The 16,135-nt window shown below is 42.0% G+C and overlaps 1 protein-coding gene across 1 annotated transcript in view; it reads right to left on the bottom strand.

The window, feature by feature from the left end:
- Positions 1-16,135, bottom strand: part of SPAG16 (sperm associated antigen 16) — a 1,251,920-nt gene that overhangs the window by 1,124,657 nt on the left and 111,128 nt on the right. Inside the window, exon 8 of the mRNA XM_040357476.1 lies at positions 9,674-9,743. Within this exon, the coding sequence (XP_040213410.1) occupies positions 9,674-9,743 (70 nt within the window). The remainder of the gene's footprint in view (positions 1-9,673; positions 9,744-16,135) is intronic.

The raw sequence follows: 16,135 nt of genomic DNA, 5'->3' as shown, positions 1-16,135 counted from the left end.
ACCCTGCATTCACTATATCTGGTCTCCCACAGTACACAGAATATGGAAATACAATTTTAGTAAAAATAAACTACTACATTTTTCATCAGCAGTCTAAATTCTGAGTGTCTGGTTGAAGCTTGTAGGAGTAGTTTTCATTCTCCTCTGACTGTCCTGTGAGGCTGCATGACCCCTGACCCTCTGTCTGGATAGTGCTGATTGGCCCTGTGCCAGTCACATGTACCCTCCCAAGCAAAACAAAAAATATCCTAGCAATACACAGCACACTGAGCATGAGCAAAGTGCCTCCAAGGCTCTGTACCATCAGTAGATGGAGTGGCGACTGTGTAAGAAGGGGACGAGCCAAGAAGATAGTATCAAACATCTTTTTTACGCAATGCAGAGGATTAACCCCCTTAGATTCCACTGTGTGCATAGCATGCTTTACTACAAATACAAACTGATTTTACAGTTGTGGATTTAGTAACACTTTAAGTCTCTGTGATTGCTATTTATGAGCTTTTTACCATCTATAACCAACAACAAAAACTGAAAAAAATTAGGGCAGTCTGAAAAAAAAACTTTTTACTGGTAAAAAAAAAAAAAAAAGGAAGCTTTATTTTTCAGAACTCCTCAAAAGCTTATCAAAAGATCAAATTTTCTTGTATTAGCAGCTTCTGCTTATACATCATTGCTGATGAAAGAGCTCAGCTCCTATAATATATTGCAGCCAAGAGAAGCAGCAGATGATGTGAATATATACTCCCTACTGACTGCTGGTGTGAATAAATTGTGTCGGTCAACAAACGTGATAACCATAGCCACAAAGCTGTGTGCTTCTCATTTCCATAACATCCAGCAGGAAATACAAAAACAGGATTTTTAAAACAGCTTACCTGTAAAAATTATTTTCTTGGAGTCCACCACAGAGCCATTCATTACATAATGGGTTAAGGGTCACCAGCGGTGATTGAACACTGGCACAACTAATTGAAGACAGTTCCGCTCCATATAACCCCTCCCATCAGGGAAGTACCTCAGTTTTGTAGCAAGCAACAAGGTTCCCATAAGAAGGGGGGGACCTCTGTGTCCCGTGGTGTACTCCAAGAAAAGTATTTTACAGATAAGCGGTTTTAAAAATCCTGTTTTCTTTATTGTACACCATGGGACACAGCCATTCATTACATAATGGGACATCCCAGAGCAATGCTCCATATGAGACACAGATCAAGCAGGCCGCTACGGACAAAAAGCCCTATACTGCTGTCCTTTCACATCCACTTGATAGAATTTGGAAAATGTGTGGACTGAAGACCAAGTTGCAGCTTTACAGATCTGAGCCAACAAAGCCTGGTGGTGCACTGCCCATAAAGCACTTATCGCCCCGGAGTGCGCCCTAGCAGAAAAAGGAGGAGTCCCGTTATTTAGACCATAGCTTGAATAATTGTTTGTTGCTGGAGATCGTGGATTTTGATGCCGCTTGTCCCCTCTTGGGACCATCTGGCAAAATAAACAAAACATCTGTTTTGCATATCTGAGCGGTTGCCTGCAGATGCACCTTTACTTCTCTCACTAGATCTAGAGGGAGTGCAAAAATTTCCGCCGATGTCCGCGTATCGAAAAAAAAAAGGCAGAAAATTCTGATTTAAATAAAAAGCCGACACCACCTTAGGTAAAAAGGCAGGATGGGGTCGTAGTACAATTTTGTCTTTGTGACAAATAAACAAGGCTCTTTGCAAGAAAGAGCTGCCAATTCAGATACCCTTCTAGCCGAAGAGATAGCAATAAAAAAAAGCCAATTTCCTGCTTAAAAGGATCAGCGGAATCTGGCGATTGGGTTTAAAAGGTTGCTTCTGCAACACTGACAATACTAAATTCAGATCCCATGGGCACACGGGAGACTTGACTGGCGGATTGATCTGCAGTACCCCCTGAATGAAAGCCCGAACTAGAGAATGAGATGCCAGCGGTCTTTAAAAGAAGACCAATAGTACCATTAAGGGTCTATCGGCTCTAAAGGCTAATTTCATATCCACTAGCTGGCAAAAGGTGAGAATCCTACTTATGTCGTATCTGAGGATTCCATTTCTTGGTTTCACACCAGGAAACATATGCCTTCCAAACTCTATAGTAGATAAGCCTGTTGGCTGGCTTTCTAGCATTAAGGAGTGTAGAAAGAACTGGACCCGAGATCCCTTGTTTCTTAAAAATGTGGGTCTCAGCAGCCAGACCGTCAAATTTAGCTTTGTAAAGGAATAATGGGACACTGGACCCTGCGACAGCAGGTCATGACGAAGTGGAAGCTTCCAAGGTCTTCCTACTGCCATCTTTATGATTTCAGCATACCAGGGCCTTCTGGGCCAATTTGGGGCCACTAGGATTACTGGAATTCCTTTCTTCTAAGCGATCGGCGAAAATGCATAGATCAGTAAAAACTGATTCCACTAAATTATTAGAGCATCCGATCCGTAGGCCAGAGGATCTCGCGCCTTGGACACAAAGTTTCCCAACTTCCTGCTGAGCCTGGAGGCTAGTAGAGCTACATCCGTGGTCCCCCATTTCTGGAATATGGCCTGAAAGATGTCGGGGTGGAGAGACCACTCTCCTGGTAATAGTTTCTGGTGACTCAGATAGTCCGCTTGCCAGTTTTCTACCCTTGGAATGAAGATTGCAGAGAGAGACAAGGAACATGATCTTCTGCCCATGTCAAAATCCGATTTACCTCTGAGCGCCCTGACTGCCTCCCTGGTGATTAATGTAAGCTACTGCAGTAGCATTGTCAGATTGAATCCGAACTGGGTGGCCCTGTAACCTGTGTGTCCAGGTTCTGAGGGCCAAGTATATTGCCCACATTTCCAGTATGTTGATGGGCAGGCTCCTTTCGGTCCCTGGGCTGAAGCTTCTTCCAACACTGCTCCCCAGCCCATTAGGATGGCATCCGTAGAAACCACCTTCCAGGTGACTGGGAGAAAGAATCTTGCTTTTCGCAAGTTCAAGGTCTTTAACCACCAACTGAAGCTTTGGCGCACCTCTGAAGACAGGTGCATTGGTAAATCCAGAGCTTGGACCTTCCTGTTCCAGGTGGCTAAAATACTGCCCTGAAGTAGTCTCGAATGAAACTGGGCGTAAGGGACAGCCTTGAAGGAGGCTACCATCTTACCTAATAGCCTCATGCAAAGGCGAATAGATGGTCTTTTCTTTGCTTTGACCTTGTGGATCAGGTCCTTTAGGGACTTGATCTTTGGCTCTAGTAGGAATACCCGGCTTTGGGCGGTGTCTATGATCATGCCCAAATACTCTACCCTTCTTTGGGCTTGTAGAGAGGATTTTTGTAGGTTTACAATCCATCCTAAACGCTCCAGGTATTTTATTGTGGCGAGCACAGCTTGATCTAATCCTGCCACTGACTGATCCATCACAAGTAGATTGTCTAGGTAGGCTGTTATCGCTATGCCTTGTGCTCTGAGATTTGCCAACAGAGGGGCTAGTACCTTTGTAAATACCCGGGGCGCGGTAGCCACACCAAAGGACAGAGCCACAAACTGGAAGTGGCGATGTTCTACCGCAAACCTTAAGAACTTTTGGTGAGTGGGATTGGATAGGCACATGTAAATATGCGTCCCTGATGTCTATAGATGCCAAGAATTCTCAGCCTTGTAGGGTGGCGACCACTGATCGAAAAGTTTCCATTCGGAAATGGCAAATGTTCAGAAATTGATTTAGAGATCTTAGATCCAGGATGGGTCTGACATCTGTTTGGTTTTGGAATCACAAAGAGGTTTGAATACAAACCTGAACCTTGCTCCTTTAGGGGTACTTCTGTGCTCACCCCTTGGGACAGCAAGTAATCCAATCCCTTGAAGAAGGATGCTTTTTTTGGTGAATCTTTGGAGAGCCTTGAGCTTCGGAACTGAGAAGATGGGATCTCTTGACATTCCAGCTTGTACCCTAGAGATACTGTAGATACTACCCACTTGTCCTGGATTTCTGTCTGTCTGCCATGCCGCTGAAAACTGACAAAGCCATCCCCCCACTCGGCCGAGTGGGGGCGCCTCTTCTTAAAGAGGCTTTGGGGTTTTGCTTGTTAGCCTTTGAACCCCACTGCTTTGTGTTCTTCTGGGCCTGGTCTTCTTTAGCCTTTGTGGCTGGCTGAAAATGCCGTCGCCACTGGCTGGAAGTAGATTTACCAGGATCCGGGGAGAGAGAACATTTAAAACAAGGTCACTTATTTTTCTTCTTCTCTGGTCTTCCCACATATATTTTTCAAATCTTCCCCAAAGAAGCGTTCGCCATGGAAGGGGAAACTGGCCAAAAGTTTTTTGCATGGTGCCTCTGCTGACAAATGCTTTAGCTAAAGAATTCTGTGCATATGCACCAGCTGCAGTGTGAGAAGAGATGATTGCTGAATCAAATCTCTCATAGTATCTATTGAGAAACATAAGGCTTTAGACAAATTCTCCCACAATTTGACTTGTTCTGGAGGCAGCTCCTTCAGCCCCTGTTTTACCTGGTCCTTGAGGACCTGACACATGCCTACTGCTGCTAAAGCAGGTTGGGCAACTGAACCGGCCAGAAGGAAGGAAGTAAAGATTCCAACTTCTTTTCTGAAGGATCTTTCAACACCTGTACGTTATCTACGTATCGAAGTCAGGTTCTTATTTACACAAGAAATGGCTGCATCTACAGAAGGCAGACTCCACTTCTTGGAAAACTCTTCCTCCATAGGATAAAGAACATCAAATCCTTAGGAGGTGAGAAAAACTTATCTGGATGTAGCCAGTCTGCGTAAATTAACTTTAATAACGGATAAACCGGAAAAGAGCATGAACCCTGCAGGGATTTTAATGAGCCCAGGGAAGAGACCGGTGATTCAGTTAACTCCGAAGAGGGCAAACTGAATGCAGTATGCACTGTTTTTAGCATAACATTGTACCTGTGACCTTAGCATCTGGGAAGCAGAGCAGGGTTCCTCTGATATCCCTAATCCATCCGACTCCTCATCTCTGTCCTCTCTTCGGATTTTTCTGAAAGGGGATCTAAAACCACAGAAGGAGATCTGCCTGGCTTTTTGTCCTTTTGCGAGGACTTTGGGGTTAGCGTAGCGATCTTTCCTTTCAACTTTTCCAGGGCTGCGGTAAAAGTGTCCTCAGTGACATATGCAGGCCCAGGTGCCACCAGAGACAATGTTACACCCGATAGTGGCAATGGCTTCTCCTGTATAGGTACGTCAAAATTTACAGGAGAGGAAGGTACCGAGCAGGCACAGCTAGAGCCCCCCCGTCTCAGGCGGCGGTTCTTTTTTTGTCTTTTTTAGTCCCTGAATTCTTTCTAAGGGAAGACATATTACTAAGCAACAGGCCGAGGTACCAAAGTGCATATATTACTGTGCTCAGTTTAGCAATCTACATAAAGTATGCAACTTAAACACACAGTTTCATCCAATGGAGTAGGTGTCTCTCTTGGGAGTGCCCCACCAACCACATAGAGCTTACGTGCCCCCTAAAATGCTGCTGTGTCCCAAGGACGAGCTGCCGGCCTCTGAGTCTTGGTTATGGCTCCTCTGTTGAGCGCCATGCTTTCAATTAGCGTACCCGCGCACGCTCGCGACCCCGCTCCTCCTCCGCCTCTGCCACTGATAAAGCATGCGCGCGCGACCTAGGGCAAATGGCGGTTGTCCTGGGGCAAGGGGGATCCTCCTCCTACCTGCTACTGCACGTGCTGTGGCGTTTTTAGGCCATCATCTGGAGGAGAGAACGGTGGCCGTCTAATGCAGAGCTCTGCAGCAGAGGAAGTGTGCTAGTCCATGGGATCTTGACACTGTACAGAGCGTGGCGAGTATAACTCAGCTCTTTACTCCCTCTAGTGGTGAAAACCGAGAAGACACGTTACTCAAAATTTGGAATAGGTCCTTAAGGTTGCTCTTAGGATACCTTTTCCTCTTATCTTTATCCCCGCCGCAGGTTTTTATGCTGAAATTCAGGCAGCACCAATCTTCACCCATCACGGCGGTGTTTGTGTGCCAACTTTCAGGGATATGGGTTCCTATTTAAAAGGAAATCTCTCCCCTGGGCCTTGTGAAAGTCTCTTACCAGGACTTTTAGCATATAGAGCGAAAGTGCTGGACCCTAGAGCCCAGTCCTCTGAAGAGAGACATTACAGGCGACGCCTCATGCATGAGGCCTGGATACCATCCAGTTTCAGTGTAATTTTTTTGCGTCTTGGATGGATCCAAAAGCATAGCTCTTTTTACCCCCTAGAGGGTCTCTTTGGCAGAGCTTTCCTTAGCACATCCTACACGCGTCCAACACCTTAGACACTGGCGAAAAAACTGAGGTACTTCCCTGATGGGAGGGGTTATATGGGGGGGAACGGTCTTCAATTGGTTGTGCCAGTGTCCATCACCGCTGGTGACCCTTAACCCACTATGTAATGAATGGCTCTGTGTCCCATGGTGTACAATAAAGAAATACAATTGAACTTTAATCCATCTGTTCTGGAGTTCTTCCTTAACTGCTAGAATCAAATTTGATATGTGGCTGGACATACTGAAGGGTCACACAATGATCAACAACATTATGTACCAACACAAGGGTCAGAACAGTAAATAAAAAAAATAAGATTTTAATGCACTACTGAGCTGTAATACTTTGCATTTGAATCATATTTGATACATTTCAACTATCTGAACACAAATTTTCCTTTACATACAAGTAATAAAAAATGATTTTGTAAACACAAAACAATGTAGGTTCTGTCAAAGTTTTCTTTTTCTCTTACATTCCTACAGGATTCAATGTTTGCTGTGCATTAACAAATAGAAGAATGGTCAGCAGGGACTTTGGGCTCATTATTCATCCATGTGAGTAGGCAGTAAGCAAGCGGTGTCAAGGGGCACTGGTTGCCATTCAGCAAGAATACGCTCATCGTGGTTTGTGTTAAGGCATAATGATATAAAAAATGTTTAAACGACATGAATCTGACAGTGCTGCCTTGTCTTATGATTATTTTTGTAATCAATGTAGGAAAATTGCCTCATGGAAATGCAGAGCAGCACGACATCCAAGCTCTCTCCTGCGTGTGATAGAGACAGTATTTGTACTAGAAGAAAAGACTAATTACTGTCATGCCTATAGCTAATGATGTAGGGTCAACATTCATCTAATCATATTCTTTATAGTTAAAGTAGTCCTATACTCAGGTATTAACATAAAGATATGTTAATAGTCTTACTGGAAGAGATAAATAAATAAAGAGAGTTATACACGAGCTGAAGTGGTCAAAATTTCCATAGAATATGATTTTACAGGTACCCTACTATTCTGCTCATTACCAAAAGGTATAAGCATTTAAACATGTGGTTTCTGTATAAAAGGGTGGAGGGCAGTGGCGGCTGGTGGATTGTTTGCCGCCGCCCCCCCCCCCCCCCATGTTATGTCCCGCACTTACCGAATCTAGAATCTAGGTTGGAGGCAGTTGGGCGATGGGTCTCAGGACCCACTTCCCGATTGGCCGGGAGGAGAATTAGAAAGACAATAGAGATTGTTAAGTTCACTGTTGTGAGCAGCTGTGTGAGTTTTCTGTTAGATACAACGCATTTGTTATTAGAATGTTCTGGGTCGTGCTAGTGACCGCTTGAATGCCACCCTGGCTTTGCACATTGTTTGTCTTTTTATGGTGCCTTCCTTATTGTGTACTGCCAGGTAGAGATGTATAGAACGGTTCGCCGGCGAATAGTTTGCGGCGATTTTCGCTTGTTCGCCGTCGAACATATGCGATGTTCGACCCGCCTCCTATTAATTAACATTGAGCAAACTTTGACCCTCTACCTCACAGTCAGCAGACACATTCCAGCCAATCAGCAGCATACCCTCCCTCCCTGACCCTCCCACCTCTAGGGCAGCATCCATTTTAGATTCATTCTGAACCTGCGTTCTTAGTGAGAGGGACAGTGTTGCTGCTGCTGATTTTATAGGGAAAGCGATAGCTATGCCAGTGTACTCCAGTCCTGAAAGACTCATATGATCTCTGCTGTTAGAACAGCACCCCAAACAGCCCTTGTTAGGGCTAATCAATCAGTCTGCTTTTTTTTTTTTAATCTGTGCTGTGTGGTTTACAGAGAGAGACAGAGAGAGAGAGGGAGTGTAATTTTTTGGAGTTAGGCAGGCTAGTCTGTTAATGTTACAGTGTGTAGAGGATATATATATATATATATATACACATCCCAGGAGTTGTACATATATTTATACACTGTATAGTTTAGTTAGATTAGAGGTGCAGGGTGCAGTGTAATATAAAGGGGTCCAGTGGTGCTGGGTGCTATGTAGAGGGGCCCAGAGCTGTGGGGTGCTGTGTAATGTAAGGGGCCCAGTGGTGCAAGCTGCTGTGTAATATAAAAGGGGTCCAGTGGTGCTGGGTGCTATGTAGAGGGGCCCAGAGCTGTGGGGTGCTGTGTCATGTAAGGGGCCCAGAGGTGCAGGGTGCTGTGTAATATAAAGGGGTCCAGAGGTGCAGTGCTGTGTAATGTAAAGGGGTCCAGAGGTGCAGTGTACTGTTCAATGTAAAGGGGTCCAGAGGTGCAATGGGTTGTGTAATGTAAGGGGCCCAGTGGTGCAGGGGGCTGTGTAATGTAAAGGGGTCCAGAGGTGCAGGGTGCTGTGTAATGTAAATGGGTTCAGTGATGCAGGGTGCTATGTAAAGGGGTCCAGAGCTATGGGGTGCTGTGTAATGTAAGGGGCCCAGTGGTGCAGGGGGATGTGTAGTGTAAAGGGGTCCAGAGATGCAGGGTGCTGTGTAATGTAAATGGGTTCAGTGATGCAGGGTGCTATGTAAAGGGGTCCAGAGCTATGGGGTGCTGTGTAATGTAAGGGGCCCAGTGGTGCAGATAAACTGGGGGGGGGGGGGATTCGTCTCTTTGGGTGGAGCAGGGCCAGGGTTAACTCCCTAGCCAAATATTTGCTAAAGTTCATAACTATCCCTAACATGACTGGGAAAGGCTACATTCAGGTTATAAGACATTTTATAGCTTGAAATGGACTATATACAGTACATGCTATGTATACATTAGAGGAGGGGTCTCCAAACTTTTAGAACAAAGGGCCAGTTTACTGCTCTTCAGACTTTGAGGGGGCCAGACTGGGCAGTGGAAGTAGAAAATACCCTGGCGTCAATGGGAGAAAAGAATGCCCCACCATTGATACTGGTGGGGGGAATATATTGTCCCACTGTTATTAGGGCAAGTGTCCCCATCATTTGTGCCATGGGGGGGGGGATGTGGGGAATGGTGCCTTATTGTTGGCATCAGGGGAAAAAAATAGTACCCCGTTGTTGGGGTCAGTGGGAAAAATAGTATCCCGCTGTTGGGGGTCAGTGGGAAAAAAATAGTACCCCCGTTGTTGGGGTCAGTGGGAAAAAATAGTACCCCCGTTGTTGGGGTCAGTGGGAAAAAATACTGCTCCGTTGTTGGGGTCAGTGGGAAAGAATTATTAGTAGTGGACACAACACACACATTTTAGCTGTCATTTTTGAGAAATATGCCAGAAAATTACCATTTACCTGGTCGCTTTATTAACAAATACATTTATTCTTTAGCTCCAATATGTGAGTGTTTATGTGCAATATATATATATAGATCTTCACAAGAAATGAGACAGACAGAATGATGTTCTGTTTTGTGAAATGTGTTCACATGCACTACCTTTTTTCACAGGAAGCTCAATTTTATGACCAGATTCAAAATTCCTTAGTGTAGCTTGCAGACCAGTCACCTGGAACAAAAGAATAAAATATATAGAATGCTTTGTACAAAAATCGTAATTGAAAAATCACACAATTTCAAGCAGCAGTCTGTCGTCCTCACTCTTTTTTCTCTCTGCAAGAAACTGCAGGCATTTGGCAATAAAATATACAAGAATGAGCGGAAGACTTCCCTATGATATATTGCTGCCATGATTATACCCATATTCTAATCTTGGCTCAAATTGAACATCTCACTATGTCCCTAATTTACTAGGATGAGAAGCTTCTGGGAATCAAATTCACAGCAAGACAACTGAATTGGAACTTGCCTTCAGGAATAACACATTACCATGCTTCTGACAGACTTGTCTATTTGAATGTATTATAATATAAGAATTTCTGTTTTCCAAAAAGGCATTCCTAATTTAATATTTTTTCATAGGAAACTTGATAGTAAAATATGATTCAGAAACCAGTGATTTGTCGCACTGAGGCTTCAAATTCTAGAGTAGTTTAAGAGAACTACAAAGAATACAGTTACAAAACACACTCTAGCATCTCCACAGTGTGCTACTTGGATTCCTTAAAGTAGAACTATAGGCATTTAAAAAAAAAAAAATCGGATAGATAAAAGGAGGGTTATAACCCCGGTTAGGTTTTTTTTTGCCATCTGTGTCATATTGGGGAAATTGCCATCATTTTCTGTCCCATGGCCAAACAGATAGTAAGTGGAAATCCCTAAAGTGAGGAAATCACCAGGGTCTCCAGAACCATCATCCTCATTGGAAGATAATGCCTCGATTGGTGTTCTGGGGATAGCCCAAATTTTTTTTTATATTTTTTTTTCACTTTACACGATAACAGTACTTATGACGAATAGGGTGAATCAGGGGCACAGATGGGATTTAAAAAACCCAACCAGTGTTCTATTAACTCTTCACATTATACAAAAACTTAAAAAAGTAGCTTTGCCTTTAGTTATATGTTAAAGCTGAAATTCAGGCAAGCGGCTAAATGCATATGTGAGTGCCGTTTTACCTGCCAAAGGATTTGCATTTCTGCCCATCAAGTCCTGATATTTACACCGCTCTGTTTAGCAGTGGAGCCGACTTAATTTTCTCTGCTGCAATTTGACAATTTCACCTCCACTTACAGGTTCCCTACCTCCCCGCTACATTCACCCTGCAGCTGGACAGTGAAAAGAGCACTGCGCTCATCTTTGTCACTGTGCCCTCTTCTCCTATTAGCATGTGCCTTGCACTGTGGCACACATGACTGGCTCCTTGTAAAGCTTTGCCCTCCCCCTCTCTGAGCTCTTCTGCCCAAACTATAGCAGTAAACTGCAAAAGATTGAACAAGTCAAATTCAGGTACTTACCCTGCTTTAATGTAAAAAAATGATAATACATCAGTGATTACAGAGCTGCAATAATTTGTGTCTGTTATATCTGCCTGTAGTTTAGCATTTAAGTGACACTAAACGTTAATACACACACACACACATTAATAATTATAGATACATTAATATATATATATATATATATATATATATATATATATATATATATATATATATATATATATATATATATATATATATATATATATATACACACATATATATACATACACACACACACACATATATTCACACATACATACACACACACACACACACACGCATGTTTTTCTAACTTTCTTGACTCAAAAAAGTACTGTTTTGAGCAAAGAATAGAGCACATCTATATTTTATTGCTCTCAGCCTTCTAGAAATGTATTTATTTTTTACTGCTTTGATCTGAATTTTTTTAGAGGGTGTCTACGTTCGTTTACCATGATACCTGTAAAGAAGGGCATAGCTAATAATGATAAATGACAATAAAAGTGCAGCGCAAATAAAGTCCTTGACTGATGAATCAAGAATTAAGATGACACCCAGTGAGATAGCAAAAATCTTTGGCAAATGTGATGATATCCTCCACCAGTATAAGAAGTGCCTCCTTACCAGATGAGTTGGACCATATGTTTTTACAAGTGGTCAAAGACAGCTATTTCTCACCATAAGGGAGATGGTGCAGTGGAGTCCAATGCAGCAGTGAATAGTAGGTCCAATGCGGAATAAAAAATAAAAACACGTTCCAAGTGTAGACTGTATTTATACCAGAGAAAAGGTAAAAAACACAGCACTTCACAATACTACAGTTAGTCTGGTATGTCTGCAGACAATCTGCCAGAAAACAACTGGCCAATAGGCGATAGGCAATGTAAAATAAAATAAAAACTCGGAGCAATAGCCACAAGCAGAAGCAGAAAGGACGCAGGTGACGTCACAGGAAAAAAACTCCTCCACCGTACGCATGTTACGTCCGGATTGGACTTCGTCAGTGGTGGGTGAGAACAAGCTGTCTTTGACCACTTGTGAAAACATATGGTCCAACTCATCTGGTAAGGAGGCACTTCTTATACTGGTGGAGGATATCATCACATTTGACAAAAAATTTTGCCATCTCACTAGGTGTCATCTTAATTCTTCAGTCAAGGACTTTATTTGCGCTGCACTTTTATTATTATTTATCATTTGTACTTTTTGAGTTTTTTTGTGATTTTTGGTGTTCAGCTTGCAATCAATTTTTTTTTTATTTGTAACATTTGTGCGCTGATTGCTGTTTTTTCTAGTAGGGCATAGCTACCCACTATTTTTACTCTTGGGATGGACTAGGTACTATGGACTAAGGATTTGTAGTATGCATAGAGCAGTGGCCGCATGAGCACAGTTGACATGCACTGTTCGTTTTAAATACAGAATTGAGGGGGAAAAAAAAAATACAGTTTTTAGAGCTCACGGAGGACATTACAAGAAATTGATTACAGGCTGTGGATGTGTTTGGATTATTTTTGAAAAAGAAGGATGTTATTTAATGTCACTTTAAATCAAACCAATAGGTTATTTTATCCTATTATCCATTGCACTCCCCCCCCCCCCCCCAAGGCCCTCAGAACTAGTGTCCCAACTCAAAAGTTTCAGGGCGGGTCTTAAACAGAAAGGGGTGGGTCATATTTAAATTAGGGGGTGCACAAGTTTAGTCAGGCCTAGGGCAGCACAAAATCTAAATACACTACTGACTTCTGTTCTGTATAAAAAAAATACCTACTGGAGCCAGCATGCATATTCAGCTTCTTTCCAAAGAATTCTGAAAACGCCAAAGCAGACAGTGCTCTACAATGTAAGTTGCAATCAGAGCTTACAGGTACCCCCATTCAGCACCAACCACTGCTACCTCTGCTCTATCCTGTTGGCCCACAAACATAACCTGCGGAGCAGAGAATCTTCGGATCGGCAGCACACCCACACAGAGAGTAAAGTAGAAAGTCTTTATTGAAGAATAAATATTAGAAGCACTGGATGAGTACAGGTAGGGGAAATGCAGGTAGGTTGATGCGTTTCTCACTATGGAAGTGCTTGTGTGGTTTTGACAAAGCACTTCCTTAGTGTGAAATACGTGAATCTACCTGCATTTCCCCTGCCTGTATTCATTGCTTTTATTATTTATGGGTGTACTGCCAATCTGAAGATTCTTGGTTCCATGTTTTCTGCTGCAGTGGCAGGCCGTGCACCCCACCTCACAGAAGCAACATTGGAGTGTTACTGATTGTATCACCTGAGAGCAGCGGTCTTTTTCTCTCTAAACATAACCTGTGGTTTCACTAGCCAATAAGAAAACACAGAGAGCAAGAATACATGGCAACAATGCAAAGGTTTATAAAGTGCCCTGGAGGTCTGTGGCTCTCAGGGTTCTCAGAGAAGAAGATGAATATGTGTTCAGGTACTGGCTGAACAAAAAAGATTTACATTTTCTCTTGAGAGGTGATGCACTACTATACACTAATGGTGAAACCTGGCTTTCTTGTCTTATTTAAAAAACAAGGTAATGGGCAGTGTGAAGAAGACCATAGCAACCCTTCAAAATTTCAATCTGAACAAGCTTAAAAGTCATTGTTCCACTGACCTCTATAGCAGCAAAAATTGGCCAAAATGTGTGTACATGCCAGTGGGTAGATCAAGCCTTCCTTTTAGTTACTCAAAGTCCCAGAGTTTTCATTGTGCACCATTACAACCTTCTAGTAGCCAGCGTCCCAACAACCAATGACATCACCAGTTGATAATGAGGTTTTAGAGCACAGCATTCCTTCTTTGCCCCTCCTCTGTATCACACTGGGGTCACATTAGCTTGGCTACACTGGCCTCTACAGGTCCCTCTGTTGCACATCATTTGTACATTTACATATGGTATTACACAAATGCATTAGACTAATCACATTGCCCTCAATTGCCCTCTGCATAAAACCACAGTAAATAGCTAGAACACGTATGAAAACAAAAAGGCCAGAAAAAGCCATCCATAGTAACTTGGTCACTCACAGTGGCCGGGATTTTAGATATTAAGGTAAAAAAAAAACACTGAATCTAATTGGCTATTATGGGCAACAGCTTCACTTTTATTACTATCCTGTTTTTATGAATAGGGCCCACTTTAATTCATGTTTCGTACAGCTAGATGTATGCTTTGCTGTTCCTATATAATGGGTATTATGGAGTAATGGAGTATTTAAAGTTTAATTTATATTTATTTTTTTAGGATTACTTTTAATAAACTAAAACTAGGAAGCTATATTATGTCAGTAGGGAAAAATACATGTCCATCAAATATGTTGTGTTTGGGAGCACTGTGTATTGGAATAGCATTTTTGTACAGACATTATTATAATAATGCAAAAATGCTAACAAAAACGAATAAAACAAAGCTAATGAGAGACCTGGGAGCACTGTAAGAGAAGCTCTGGACACATGAATAAGAAGGGAGGACAAGGGAGAAAAAAAAGATTTATCGGTGAACTGAAAGTTCTGATTGGGAATATATCCAATTGCTTAAGAGGAGATAAAGATGCCAGATTGTTTAAAGCTTTAGTGGAACAAGGTATTTGAACTCTATCCAGTGGACTATGTGGAGCTAGAGCAGAGATTGCTAGAGAGAAGCATAATTGCACAATGAGAGGTGTATTAGCTAAAATGCAGGCTTAGACTCTCTCTATGTAATAGACGATAATTGTGTTACAATAGTCAAGGGCTGATATTAATAGAGCATGACCCAGTGTTTTATATGCATCATGCGTAACAAAAAGTAAAGAAGTTATTCAAGTATAGTAGAACATTTTTAAAATGAGAGGGAAAACTAAAAAAGTTAAGCAGCTACTGAATCAGGATTATTAGTAATGTATCAACATTCACTGTTTTGGCAAGCAAGGATGCAGCTTTAAAGGACTTTAGATGAATTCATGATATACTTTAAACTAACACAAAAACTGAAAAAATTAATTCAGGCTTCTGCCTCAAAAGAGCAGAGAGGTTAAGAGCAGACAGTAGTTTGAATAACAGTTGCTTATTTTAGGAGTGATAAGAGACTGAAAATATAATTTATTTTAAATAAAAAATATAATTTTTCAGCAGCACCAAACAGAGAAAATTATATATTTAACATCAGAAAAATGTTAGGGCAACATTGTAAGTTGCTAATATGTGGCATTGCAGGCCGCAAGTCTAGCTAGATTGTGGCAGTGTGCCATAGATAACCTCTTTTACAGCTTTTTGAACCATCTGTTTTGTATGGTTATGCATTTGTGGTTTGCCGTTTTGTCTCTCCAGCTTATGTGTCTGTGCACTGGACTGAATATACAATTTTGCTTTGCTTATGTTTGGATCTTTTAAAATAATTACTTGATTTGTTCAATACCCTGAAATGTTTTTCCCCGACATCGTCACATATGGACGGTCTATGTCACTCCATGTGGATGACACATGGGTCAAAATGCCTAACATATCTGTTTTCACTAAACACATCATCAGTGGACAAAAATATGAAATGTAACAATCTGGCACATGAAATGTGGTGTATGCATCACAGAGAGTGGAAACATGGATTACAAACCCTAAGAAATTTGGTATTTGTTTCCCACCACAGACTGAGAAAAAAAACGAGGGCTTATTAGAAGTCTTTTCCATTGGGCTGATACATTAAAACACTGGGGTTGATTTAATAAAACTGGAGCATGCAAAATCTGTTGCAGCTGAGCATGATAGCCAATCAGCTTCTAACTTCAGCTTGTTCAATTAAGCTTTAACGAAGAAAAAAAAAAAAAAACGAAAGCTTATTGCTTTCGATGCAGAGCTGCACCAGATTGTGTACTCTTCAGTTTTAGTAAAACAACCCAACTGTCGAAGGACAAGAAATAAACACATCTTAAGAGAGCTTTGAAAGCTTTTGGTTAGTCAACTAGGTTTTTTCAAAGCTGGAAGATCTCAAAGAAAGGCAGCATGGTATCTGCAGTCAAAGGCAGTATAGAATGCATAGACCCATATTTTAGGT

This window comes from Rana temporaria, chromosome 6 (assembly GCF_905171775.1).
Source record: "Rana temporaria chromosome 6, aRanTem1.1, whole genome shotgun sequence".
Taxonomy (NCBI): domain Eukaryota; kingdom Metazoa; phylum Chordata; class Amphibia; order Anura; family Ranidae; genus Rana; species Rana temporaria.
The sequence above is the reverse complement of the archived record's forward strand: the minus strand, read 5'-3'. Positions and strand labels throughout refer to the sequence as shown.